This window comes from Acomys minous (genome assembly GCF_964271855.1).
Source record: "Acomys minous genome assembly, chromosome: 3".
NCBI classification, from domain to species: domain Eukaryota; kingdom Metazoa; phylum Chordata; class Mammalia; order Rodentia; family Muridae; genus Acomys; species Acomys minous.
The window spans coordinates 13,380,626-13,394,321 of NC_140485.1; the positions used below are offsets into that span (position 1 = coordinate 13,380,626).

The following is a 13,696-nucleotide window of genomic DNA, read 5'->3' on the forward strand; positions in this document are numbered from 1 at the left end:
ACTCTACTGTGGAGAGTGTTCTGTCCATTGTCTAGATCTGGGTAGGGGTTTAAGGTTTACCGCCTGTATTGTCCTTGGCTGGTGCCTTAGTTTGAGCGGGACCCCTGGGCCCAAATCTGCCTATCATAATGTTCTACTTGTAGGCTTCTAGGACCCTCTGGATCCTTCTACTTTGCCATTCTCCCATGCTTCTCTCATCTAGAGTCCCACTAGAATGTCCTCCCCTCTGTCTGGTAAGTTTCCTGGTAAGTGAAGGCGATTTTAAAATATAACAGGTGTCTGTGTCTTGATTGCTAGCCAGGCCTATAGATAATACATGTAATTTTAAAACAATACGAAATCTACCTCAGAGAGGCATCTGCTTGTTCCTGCAGCTCCAAGGCTCCCCTGTCTTCAGATTCCAGAAACCCTGGACACGCAGCTCAGCATTCTGTACCATGTCTCTCGTTTATATCACACACATTCTCTTGTCCCAGTCACGCGTGTCTCCTTCCATCTCCGGCTCCTGTGCAAGCACACTTTTGGGGACTGAAGGTACGGCTAGAAACCGTGGGTCTTGAGTCGCTCTTATAATCTTTCTATGAGTAAAAGAAGGCAGTGTGTAGCAAGAGCTGTGCTGTAAAGCCCCCAGTTGCCCTGGGCTTCTGTCCACCGACCTCTCACATTGAGGAAGGCAGCTGTGCAAGGCGCAAGTGTGAGAAGCTAAGTTCCCTTAGTAGCAGCTGGCTTCGTAATGGTGAGGGAAGAGCAGCATCGTCTCCGTCCAGTTTGTGCCCTTTCCAGGGCTCACTGACGGCTTGCCTGAACATACTATTTATTCTTGGGACACAGAAAACTGACAGTGGGTCTCATGTAATGGAATCTTCGAGCTGACGAGCTACATGCACATATTGGGTGTCCATCTTCTCATAGTAGGATCCTCTGGGGTCCCTTTCTTCTTTGCATTTGAGGTGAGACCAGTGACCTGGCTGGGGAAAGGAGCCGCTCAAGGTCTTAACTTGTAAATGTCAGGGTTATGGCTCACACCAAAGCCTATTGTCCTCGGGTCCACAGGTTTGCCAGAACTTTCCAAACCACAGGAGTCTTTCTTTAAATATCACATGCTTAGAAGACAAAGAGCCAGCTCTGAGCCCTCAGGGCAAGGCAGCCCAGATAACATTATCGAGGCTGTTATTTCAAAGGCTGCTTGGGAGGAAGGAACTGACCTCCGTGTTTTTACAAGAGCCTGGCAGACATTAGCATTTGCATTGCTGAGTCCTGTCAGAGTTTGGGCCAGATGATGTAATGCCCAAGTGTGTGGCTGCAGTCTTTATCATAGGAGGAAGACATCCCTCTGGCTATGAAGACAGGAAAGATGGCTGAAGGAAGATGGGCTCAAAATCTGAATCACAGGATACAGAACCACTGCTTTTCAGACCGTCTTACTTCACATTGCCTGTTTTCTAGCACAGTGATGTTCAGAAGCTTGCCTGTGAGGTCATGTCAGAATATACAGCCCTAGAGCCTGGTATGGTGACACATGTCTACGGTTCCTAACTATTCAGGGTGTTGAGACAGGTACAGCAACTTGCAAGCAGGACTTTGAGGCCAACTTAGCCAGGCCATGTCTCAAACACACACACACACACACACACACACACACACACACACACACACACACACACACACACACATCTGGGGATACAGCAGATCAAAGGAAGGACAAAGTCTCAAACATACTTGAAGTCCGGGTGCTCCCCAATCTGCAGGTGCCCTATTATGGTTTGGAATCTGAAGATCCCCATGGTAATGCTATCGAGTGGTGGTGGAAAATTTAAGAAGTGGGTCTTGGGGCTGGAGAGATGGCTCAGAGGTTAAGCACACTGGCTGCTCTTCCAGAGGTCCTGAGTTCAAGTCCCAGCAACCACATGGTGGCTCACAACCATCTATAATGTGATCTGGCCTGATGTACATGCAGACAGAGCACTGTACACATAATAATAAATAAATAAATCTTAAAAAAAAAGAAGTGGGTCTTGATGGTCTTTAGGTTACTGGGGTGTGCCAGCTCCAATATGTGCTCCCTATCACTGCCACCTTAGACCCAAACAATGGGTTCACCTAACCTGTGACCAGACCCTCAAAATAACTGTGCCCCCTTGCTTCCTCTCTTCTTCCCTCCCTTCCTTAGTCAACTCTAGTGGTGACAGAACCCAAACCTCTAGGCAAATGCTCTCCTACTGCTCCTCAACCTAAGAAGGTTTGAGACAGGATCCTGCTACATAGCACAGGCTGGCCTAGAACTTGACATATATATAACCTTTGCCTCTGGAGTGTGCAAATCAGAGGTGGGCATTTACCAGTTACCAGTTAGTCATATGAATATTCTATAGTGATGGGACACTGACTAACGCCACACATTATGAGCCATTCTTTGAACAGCTACCAGAATAGCTGTCTCCAATATGTAAATCAGATCATGTCAGTCCACGTTGAAGATGACTTTGCACACGGCACTGAGGAGGAAACGTAAGCTCCGGACCTAGTTCCACAGCGCACCTCCCATACTTGAGTGTGCAGTAACGTTCTCCGAGGGCTTTGTCAAAAGCCTAAGTGGCCCATCCCAGTGGTCCCTTTTAAGGAGGCATACTGAGTGGGCCCAAAGCTTTGTTGGTACTGAAGATGCTGATCTGGGGCTCCCGCTCTGCAACCTCTGCTCTACAGGATGGGACCTCCCACTACTTCCCTAAGCATGCTCCTGTTCTTAACTCCAGCCCAACTTCGGTCCTCATCTTTCCTGTCCTGATTTGCATCTGCCTTATGGCCTTGCAGCGACAGGCCCATGTCTTGGAAGGCTTTCTGGTGAGCTCTTGAGCAAGCTGGCTCCATCTTATCAATGAGCTGCCCCATCCTGTCAGCTCCTGAATCAAGTCCCCCTTCTTACCTGGCCCATACCACCGCTGCCCCCTCTTACCCTTCCCAGTGTGCATCTCTGCTACCACTCCTTTCAGAGGTACAGTTAACATTACTGGACATCGACGCGCTTAGTTGTGTCCATCCATTTACTGTCTATCTCCTGTCACTGAAATATCAAGTCAACAAAGTCTGAGACTTTTATCTTATTGCCTGTACTATCTCAGCTTTAAGGACGATGGCTAGCACTTCAGGTTAGGTGAACCTATCCAGTTTTGGCATAAACTGGCAATGCCTTGAAGAAAAGTCCCTTTCTATCCCCTAAGCTACCCTAAATCTCATCTAAGGAAATGCTTTTACATTTCTTCTCTCAGAACCTTGTCATGATAATAGATGTGATATCATGGCACCGCTGTTAGATCAAAGTACTTTTCTGGTTCACTGCAGGGTCACGTGCACTGTCGTTTTTATTTTTATTTATTTCTTTATTTTTCACACTATTAAGCTGTCGTGGTGGCTGTTGTGGACAAATGAGCTACCTAATAATGCATTCATACTATTCAGAATGTCTGAGCTAGCCATGCCAATATGTACTGTATCATAATTACAATGGTTTAACCCTGAACACTTATCTTTTCCAAATCTTCCTGCATATCTGCTTTTTAAACATTCTGATAAATCTGTAATGTCGACAACTTTTTCTGAAGTCATTACCCAGTGACCATCATGTCAGCGTTTGGAAAGATGTATTCTTTACAGCTGTGGTCCTCGGCATTACCTGCACTTTAGATTCTCCTACACAGATTTTTCCTTTTAAATTCTGTTACTGTCTGAGCCTTAAACCAGTGGGAAATTCACAGGACTCTTAGAAGGGTGCAGGAATCAGCATGTGAAATGTTCCTTCTCCAGGTAACTGCAATATGCAGACAGGGAGATGGGGAGCCTTTGAGGGCTGGCTCTTTGGGAACCTTCAGCCACCAGACAACTAAGTTCACTTCCTCTCCTTCTCATGACAGAAAGAGGGGTGAGAGGCCAACAACAAAACCTTCTTCAAAAGTCTAAGATAGCTGTTTGGCATACAGTAGGCCTTCCTGGAAACATTTCTGACCTTTGCTGGGGCAGCACCACCTACTGAAAAGGCCATGTGGGGAGGCCCCTGAGGAAGGCCTGTCCTTAAACCCACCAGGACACCAGTCATCACCCTGGGAGGGGAAGGCCGCCGGAAGAAATGCACTTGCTCTTTTTCTAAGGTATTTCACTGCCTTCTTCAAGTTCCTTTCTGTTCAACTTGTACTGAGCTAAATTCTGTGGATTCTAGTCCATGAGAAAGGGTTTGTTTTGTTTTGTTTTGTTTTGTAACCACATATAGTTCTGACCTTGTCTCCAGTTTCCCCCCACATCAGGCATAAAAATACCCTAAGCACATGCAGAAAGGTCCCCTCCCCCTGTCGGCCTACATTTTTGCTGCCTGGCATCGTAACTGCACAGATTCCCGTGACTGTTACCACAGCCACCTTCTGAATACCTATCTCTCTTTTCACTCTCATCTCTACGCACCAAGTTTAAAAAAAAAAAAAAGCCCATTTTTTTTTATACCCACACCCAAATTTTCCATGTGTCGAACCAACTGTCCAATTAGTCCTTCAATCCACCTCTACCGTTCCAGATTGCTGACACTGTGGAGATTCCGGCCACTTCTCTTTCCATGCCCTAATTCAGATCCCTCCTACTTACTACTCAAAGTGCACCAAGGCTCCCTGTGGAATTTAGGATCCATCTAATGATAGCCTTGGGCTGGAAAGTTCATCTCAACCCGGGTCCCGAAGCACAGTGTTCTCTCTCTCTCTGCCTCCACTGCATAGGCATGCTCCAGTCACGCCCACCAGCCTTTGCACAAATCATTGGCATGGCCCCTCGCCATTTTAGCTGTGCTTTGATTGGCTGTTCCTGTCCGTCAGGACTCAGTCTGGGTGAAGCTTCTTCTCTGATGTCTCCACTTCAGGCCTCTGGAACCACTTCTTCCTCTCTCCCCATGGGAGTGCGTTCTACCATCGTTCTTCTCACAAGGTTGTTGGGAGAAGTGGAGGGTGAGAGAGGAGGGGCATTCTTTGTTTTGATTTTAAAAGTCAAGTCATGATAATGACTAGAGCTTGAAAAATAACGAACGCATATCAAAAGAGCTAGTAACTGAACAAATTATGACCCAGGCAGCTTTGTAATCTTCAGCACCATAGAATAAAATTACATAAGTTTAATTCCATTCAGAGTTTTTAATTTTTTTCCACAAATATACTCTAATATAGAAAATATATTATTATTCACTTTCTTATTGGCTGCCTTTGACTTCTTTTTTAAAATTTAGACTTAAGTTCTATTTTTATGCATTGGCAATCATCGGCCCTAACTCCTGTGAACTCTCCAGCAGTTTTTCCAGCCTTCTTTTTCCCCCAACACCTACTGGAACCTTATTTAAATTTTTTGTTTGTTTGTTTGCTTGTTTGCTTGTTATTCTTGTTCTTCTGCCTGATGGGCAGTAACTAAGCAGCACCTGCAGCTTGATTCTAAACGCTGAGCAACCAGCAAGCGCTGTCATGGTGACCGTCATGCACTCTGTAAGGACCTTCAGTGTAAACGCCGGGTCCTTACTTATTCCAGTCCTTACTCCTGAAAGCCAGCCATCCTGAGCTTGTAGGTACTAGCTAAACTAGCCACCTTTGGAAGTAAGAAGGACAACTATGTACTGTTTAAGAGGCCTTCCCTCAAATGATTTGCCTTTATGAAGGAGTTTACCACTATTAGATCTGCCGTCTACTATTGTATCAATTACAAGCACAGGGATTTGTTTGTTTTAAATAAAGAACCATGTGACTCTGGTCTAGCAGTAAGATCATACCCTCATGACTAGCTTTTCCATCCCACTAACTGTCCTTGAGGGCAGTTATATGTTTAAATCAACACAGATCCATGGATGTTTGAAAAGGCTGTGCTGTGTGGGCTTCCAGGGCATTTCCTGAATTGTATGCGGAGCTCCACAAGGGCCTGCACTTTGCCGGCTTCTGCCTCTGGCCCTGGCAACAGCTGCTTCAGTTTTCCTGGCAGCCGCTGTTGCCACCAGCTGCCTGTCCCTCCATGCATGTGGGGGAGGAGGCCTGGAGGTAACATGCAGCCCAAGCCTGCTCAGGGCCCAACAGATGAGGACAGAAAGCAACATGGCGTCTGTCGTGTCAACTTTTGCTCACCAAATGCAACTCTGTGTTATCTTACCTTCTCAGGATCCAAGAGAGATGAGTAAAAGCCAGCTCTCCTAGACAGGTTGGTTTCTGAATTTATCCCCACATGGAAATGTGACCTGCAGTAGTGGTCTAGTTAGCAATCATTTTTCCATCCTTACAAGGAAGTAACTGAAATTCCCAATGCGATTGACTTTTCTGCTTCTGCTTTCTTTGGCCCTTTTTGGTCTGCAAAGCCAGCCTTCTCGACCAGGCTCCGTGAAAACACTGACTTTAAAACATGGAGTGACGTGTTGCTGGACTCTAGAAAGTAAACTGCAGCCAGGCCAGGAACACGGCTCAGTGGGGGAGCGCATGCCTAGGACGCATGAGGAATGTGGAGAGGAAAACGGAGAGATGAAAACAGTGATGTCCCTTAAACTAAATCAGTGTGGATTTTGTCTGTTGACACCAGAATAAAAAAAAAAGACAGGAATCTCATGAGTGAGACTAAGAAAGTCTGGGGAACAGAGAAGGGACTGGTGGCAAGAGACTGCCATGAAATATTTAAGCCCCTGATCTAGATGTCCCTTGGAAGGCATGGCTGGAAAGACTTAACAGATTCAGGGAAAAAAAGTGAGTGATTTCTTAGCTGTGATAGGGGAGCCGGGTATTTTAAAATCTGGGTGCAGTCTGAGAACTGCACCTGTAGTGCAATGATAGGCATGCGCTCTAAGAAGGTTAACTATGTAGGTTGAAATTTAAAGTAACTAAAACTCAGGTCTTCTTGAATCCCGCTAGCCACATTTTAAGCCCAGGATATCCACGCCCGGCTAGTGGCTGCTGTCGTGGGTTCTGAGCAGATATAGCACAAAAGCTCTGTAGAAGAACGCTTGCTTAAGACAGCAGACAAAGGACAAAGGGGAGGACAAGGCTCTTTTTCATTTCTGCAAATTTAGGCAGGAATGCTGCCCTCCAAGCTAACGTAAGGTGAAAGGGTGAAGGAGTCTGCAAGGAGGCCTGAGCTCCAGATGGGAAGGGACCAGAATTTTCTTTCCTTGGTTGAGATGGGCAATTTGATCTTTTTTTAAGTAATTGAGAAGCATGCAACTGTAAAAGTTGAAAAGAATAAACTGATAAAAACAAGACTCTACAGTGACAAAAGTGTAAAAGGGTGGGAAAATGAGATGACTCAGAGGGTAAGGGGCATTTGCCACCAAGCTTGACAGTCCCAGGCCCCCACAGGTTGGTCAGGAGAGAACCAAGTCCAGCAAGTTGTCCTCTGATCTATATACACACACCTGTACACACACACCTGTACACACACACCTGTACACATACACACACACACATACATACACACACACACACACACACACACACACACACACACACACACAGAGTTAAAACATTTTAAAGGCAGAACATGTACCTGGGTGGCAGAAAGGGCTTTAGGTAATACAACTTAACTCGAAAAGAGTTGTGGAATTTTCTCATAAAGCCCTTTTATTCTCATCAGCTGCCACCACATCTTTAGTCACAGTCATTTTCCAACACACAACACTCACATGTTACTGGGATTGAGTGTGAGAGTGGGTTTGGAGCAGCAACAGCGAAGGAAACTGAGATTAAGGAAGTGTGAGCTCCAAGGAATGCTGAGAAACAGAAACAACACAGACCCATGGAGAGGAGTCCTGAGAAGCCACGGAGACATCGAAGCCGAGTACTGCTGCCCTTCTCTTCTGAAAGAGCAATTCTTTAGGCGCTTAATATTAAGCCTTTTTTTTTTGTCCACAAAATATATTTTGCACATAAGAAACTTATGAATCAAATCCAGTTAGGAAGTAATAGAGGTTTTTTGTTGGTTTGTTTTTTGAGACAGCGTTTCTCTGGGCAGCCCTGGCAGTCCTAGAACGTCCTCTGTAGACCCATCTAACCTCGGGCTCACGGAAATATGTTTTCCTCTGCCTCCAGAGTGCTGGGATTAAAGGCGTGCGCCACCACCTCTGGCTAGATGTTTTAATAGAAATAGCATGACAATAAAGTTGGATGTTATGGCAAATGGTGTTGAAAAATGCAGTTTTGACATTTCAGTTGTTTCAAAAGAACTCAGGAATATAGAAACAATAACAAAAAAAAAACCATAAATACAGTTACTTGGGTGGGTGGGGAACTCAGTAACTATTAAGCATTTCCCCCCTGTCCATGTGGAAGTTAATTTATGGTTGCAGACTCAATAGTCATTATCTGGACTGGAAAACATGTATTCTCCTTCACAAGTCGGCCCCTTATGTTATGGCATTTGTAGATATTGGTGTTTCCTTTTACTTGGTTCCCATTCATTCTTCCCACTGGAGTCAGCTGTCACATCTCAGGGTTGTTTATGCACCAACTGGAGAAAGAAACTTCTTCTGAGTACATTTTTACAAGAGCATTCTTTAATGGCCATGGCTCCAAAACACTGCATCTTATAGAGTAGGAAAGTGATAAGAAAAATTGGCTGCCATCCAGCTGGAAATGCTATTTGGTTTCCTGGTTTGATGTGTTGCTAGGAAAGAACACTGTTTGTCTATAAAGTTAAAACTCTGTACTTTGCCTTTCTCCTCATGGTAAGCTTAGCTAGACTGAGCTTAATACTTGCTTGGGATTCCTTCCCTCCAGGTTCACTTCACTCTCACATTCAGGGCAACCTGGGGAAGTGCACACGCCTAGCGAAGCACAAGAAACGAGGATTTTCCGGATATGAGTTGCTGTGTTTCTGAACCAAAGGAAGTCATCACCAAGAAACCAAAAGTCACAAAAGCTGAAGCCCATCCGTCCATCAAATCATGTTGTGCTTTGTTTCAAAGGAGAAGTGTTTGTTTCTCAGGTGTGTGTTTGCTTACCTGGCACTAAGGAAGAAGATAAAATTCTGCCAGTGATCACACTCAGCATCTTCCAGGTGGCCCTCTCTGGTTTATGAGAAGACTAGTATTTTTAAATTACCTAACAGATTTTCCAAGGCTAGAAATCTGCTTTAGAGATCTGAAAATCCTCTGGGTCCCTCCAGCAACTAGGAAGTGATGTCTCATGCTAGCTCACTGTACAAGAGCATGGCACCGACGTGGGGCTGGAGCTTAACACCCTACAACACAGTCCCTTGCTATTTGGGACAGTAGTAGACTTAGGAGGGCCGTCTTCAACTTCCGACTTCCCTTGCACCCACTTTCCCAGAAGGAAGCCACACCAATGTATCTGACGTGGCACAAACCAGGTCAAAAGATCCTCATCCCACAGGGGCCCTCCCTAGCCCTGGGAAAGGAACACACTGCTCTGGGAAGATGGAGGGACATAGAAGAATCTAACCTGCCAGGGCTTGCTTGCTGGGCCCCTCAATTTCCTCTCATTCCACGAATCACTGATCTCACTCCAGCATGACTGTCTACTCCCCACAGAATACGCAAGCAGTTCTCTGTATATTCAATTCCCCATCTGAGTCTTTATGAAGCTCGTATCCTTGTGCCAAAGCCATTACATAACTTCTTAAGGATTTTTCCCATCTTTTTTTTTTCTTTACACTTCCTGTCATGTAGTCTCAGCTACTGCCAATCACTGAGAGAGAGCAGACAGAGAATCTTGTCACCTAGATTGCCATCTTGGTCAGTGGTAGCCAAGCTAGATCAGAAGGACACCTTGAAGAGAACGGCTGGTCCCTGATGTTCTTTGTGAAGTTGTGTGATGAGAATATGGATATTTATCTATCTTACACTATATGGAAAACAACTGAAACTAATAAGCTATTTAAATGATATATATTTCATATAGTTGACCCTGGTAAGTTGAGTCTGTAGAACCTCAGATCTCACATGAGCTTCAAGGATAATCATCTTATTCTCATTTCAATGATCAAGAAGAAAAAAAAACCCTTTGGGTAAGTTTCAGTTACGGACCACATGTTCAACCTGTTTGAGGCTCCAGGTTCAACCCCCAGCCCCAAAGAAGAAAGGAAGAAAGGAAGGAAGGAAAATAACAACCAACCAGGCCTGGTTTTATTAAAATCCTCTATAAGAGTAGACATTACAACGAGCTTGACAGTTAAGTACATTCAGCTAATAGCTGGGAAGAGACAAAACGAGTAAAATCTAGTCCACAACCTCAAGGAAGGCAACTATTTTTTAAAAGGCAGAAACATTAAGTAAAGTGTGATGGCAGTACAACTCATGAAAGCAGACTCCTGTTAGCACAAAGGAGTTCTAGCATATTGAAAGGTCAAGGACATATCCCACAAGTGAAGATTTCTCATCTGGGTCCTGAGGGATGAATAGGAGTTCACCAATTAATGAAGAGGAGCAGATGTATCTCGGGAGGAGAAAACAGTTCATGAGGGATTGGCTATGATTACCACAGAGGGTATGCGCAGGAAACTAGTGGGAAACAAGACTGTGGGGGAGCAGGGAAGAGGAAAATTATAAAAAACAAAACAAAACTGTCACTTTTTTTTCTTTTCTTCTCCCTTCCCCCACCTCCCACCCCCATCTCCAGCACAGAGTCATGAAAGCCATATAAACAGAGGAAAAACAGTACCCAGTTTAGTTCTTAAAAATATATTCCATGATGTCAACCATAGGAGAGGAAAGGGAAAGAAACAAATCACAAAATGAAACAGAACAAAAAGGCCAGAAGGGGAAAAAAAAAAAAAGGCCAGAAGAAAACCCTCAAGCAATTCAGCCCTGGCTTCTGGTGGCAGGATATTGTCTTGGTTTGTCTGACAGTGGGAGGCACTTAATTCGTTTGTGGTAAAGTTACAGACATGAAGCCCATCACTTCAATATCTGGACTCAAGGTAAGAAAGAGTGACAAAGGCATCTCGGCTCATCCTCTGCTCTTTGCATTTGGTTTCCTGAAAATGTGACTCACAGAATAAGACGCAGGGTGGAAAGAAGAATTCAAGTCAGCCGCCATGACCAAGTTCCAGGGCAAAAGGTTTCGGTCTATGACACTCTGCACCTCAGCCGGGGGTGGGGGCGGGGATGGGGGTGGGGCGCTGGGTGTCAGCCACAATACTTCAGTGATTTGAAAGGAATCCATGGAATGGAATGCTCTAAGTGCATTCGGTTTACTTTTTATTCTGCCTTGTAGAAAACACCACTTTCATCATATACCTTTCCCTAGGTCATCTCAAATTCCTGTCTTCAAACTCACCTTTCTATCCTGTCTAACATAAGTGTGGCTTGATGCCTGGCTGCACAGAAAGCCTGGAGCCACTGCTATTTTGTCACAGAAGCAGAGGTATGCGAAGCTTGGTTGTAACAGTCAGTACAAATGAAACAAGCAAACAAACGACCAGCATCAAGTCCAGTCACTGCCTCATTTATGTTTAATAGAAAGGTTTACGAGAGAAGCTCGCCAAAGGCACTCCATTAAACCAAACTGTTACCACATGAACCCCATCTGTAAAACCACAACGGTAGCCACCACCTTATAAGGAGCTCCGTCGGTGAACTGAAATAATGCACGCAGAGTACTGAGGAGGCAGCTTGGCACAAGGAGGTCATGCAATAAATGACACCCATCGTTGCTATTGTTTTCTCGGGCACAGGGTGATCATTCAAAAAGTCACTGAGGAATATCATTGCACCCCATTCCTTACCTTCTAGGCATTATCATTTATAAGCCTCAAAGATGTTCCTTATATGAAAGAATACTCAGGACTCTGATAAACATTAGGTAATTGTTAGACTGTTTTGAGAGGGGAAAAAAATAATAGCACTCTGTTACCTCTTCGTATCTGTCAAAAACTGCTCCTTCTTGCAAGAAAGAGGGCACTTCCTTCTGCCAGTTAAATTCATACGGTTTGGCCATGATGATATTCAAGACCTGGGGAAAGAGCAAAATGTCTTATTAGTGCACAAAATAACCATAGCACAGACATTTCGTGTTTGTTTTCTTTAAGTGTGTGTCAAGTTTGCAAGGGATCTTCTTCCCAGTGTCTTCCTATCCTCTGACCCCAGCATCCCTTCTCTTTGTCTTTAAAGCTGGACAAACACTTCACACACTGTGAAATACCTGCAGAGAGAAATGATCGCATGGATCACCTCAGAATCCACACACAGGAAGCCACTGTCAGCACAATACACCAAAAAGCAATGTCGTGAGGACGGGGCTTAGCTTAGGAGGTTGTATGCTTAGCATGTGTGAGGCCCTGGGTTCAACCCCTACAACCACAAACAGACAAAGTAACTTTTTAATAAAAGGCGACATGGTGAGGCAGAAACAGTGTCGCACTTAGAATTCCAACCACTTGAGCAGCTGAAATGGGAGTTCAAGGCCATCGGGGCAACAAAGAAAGACCCTGGCTATGGAGAAAAGGAAGAGGAAAGGAGAAGGATTGGAGAAACTCAAAAGGACACTCTGCGGATTTGCCAGAGTGAACATGAAGTAGCAAGGATGTCTCTATTGACATTCATGTGTTCTAGGATGTTCTAACTCATGCCAACTCTCCCTTGCACTTTTTATCTTTGGTTTAATTTTCAAACAGAGACTTCTGATATAAAAGACTTAGGTCAAACATGAAAAGAGAATTTCTGGGCATCGATGTTGTCTTTTACTGGTTTCATTCTACTTCTCCCAGGATTGGCACAAGTACCTAGACTTCCACACCCAGAAAAGGGGGTTCATTCTCCACCTTTTCTACTGTGCTCACTCCCGAAGTGTTCGACTCCTACTAGAGTACTCATTCCATGCACAGTGGCCTAAACACAGGCAGGCCTCTGGGAGCTGCAGCAGCTGAGGGAAGATCAGGACCAAAGGATGCTGGTCGCTGGCTCTGCCGTCTAAGGATAACATCAGCAATAGTGGTGGGAGCCATTTCTGATTTAATTTTTCAGAGATCTAAGGGTCAAACCAAGGAATAAGGCATTTTGGGAAAATGCAGTGAAGATGAAGACGTGGCCCCAGAAAATGTTGAACCAAGGAAATGATTTTTGAAATAAGAAGCCAATAAAGGTGTTGAGTTATTCAACTGGATGCAGAGACAAATCAAAGTATGAGCTGTTACCTCTTGAAGAGATGAGGAGAACACTGGCCATTACTCCCTTTTTGTTATTACCTCAAATCGCCCAGGCAGCTAAGTGATTATGGTCCAGGCCAAAACGTCTTCCATGTACATTCTCAGCTTGCCTTGGAAGTCCCCACCTACAAGAGGCCTGAAGGTTTAACTACCTTCTTCACCTACTCCACTTGGATAGAAAAGCATTACCTCACTGTATAGGCCCCAAGGAAAAGGAACCACCTGAGGAGGGCGGAGATTTCAAAGGAATGACCATCAAAGAGCTTGACACAAAGAGGCAGCCTTTCCAGTGTAAACACACAGAGCAGCTACTGGAAGGAAGCCAGCGGACTTTACACGGGCCCATTGTCTGCATTCTTACACAACTGGGCAGATTGTTTTACACAGGCAGCCAAGGACACTCTCTCAAAACTGGAGAGGGCTTGGAAGCTAAGAGGGGAAATGTGGTCAAGACGGGCTTACTGCAAAGAAGATGGCAGAAAGCTCCTTCTACAGAACATGGTGAGAAACCACCAAGTACAAGAGCACAAAAGACCCAAGGGGGCCT

At 44.9% G+C, this 13,696-nt stretch overlaps 1 protein-coding gene across 13 annotated transcripts in view; it reads right to left on the reverse strand.

The window, feature by feature from the left end:
- PLCB4 (phospholipase C beta 4) overlaps positions 1–13,696 on the reverse strand; it is a 370,866-nt gene that overhangs the window by 132,247 nt on the left and 224,923 nt on the right. For all 13 annotated transcript variants that reach the window (XM_084776848.1, XM_084776846.1, XM_084776843.1 and 10 more), the window contains one exon: positions 11,859–11,957. In XM_084776848.1, the coding sequence (XP_084632974.1) occupies positions 11,859–11,942 (84 nt within the window). In that variant the 5' untranslated portion in view covers positions 11,943–11,957. The remainder of the gene's footprint in view (positions 1–11,858; positions 11,958–13,696) is intronic.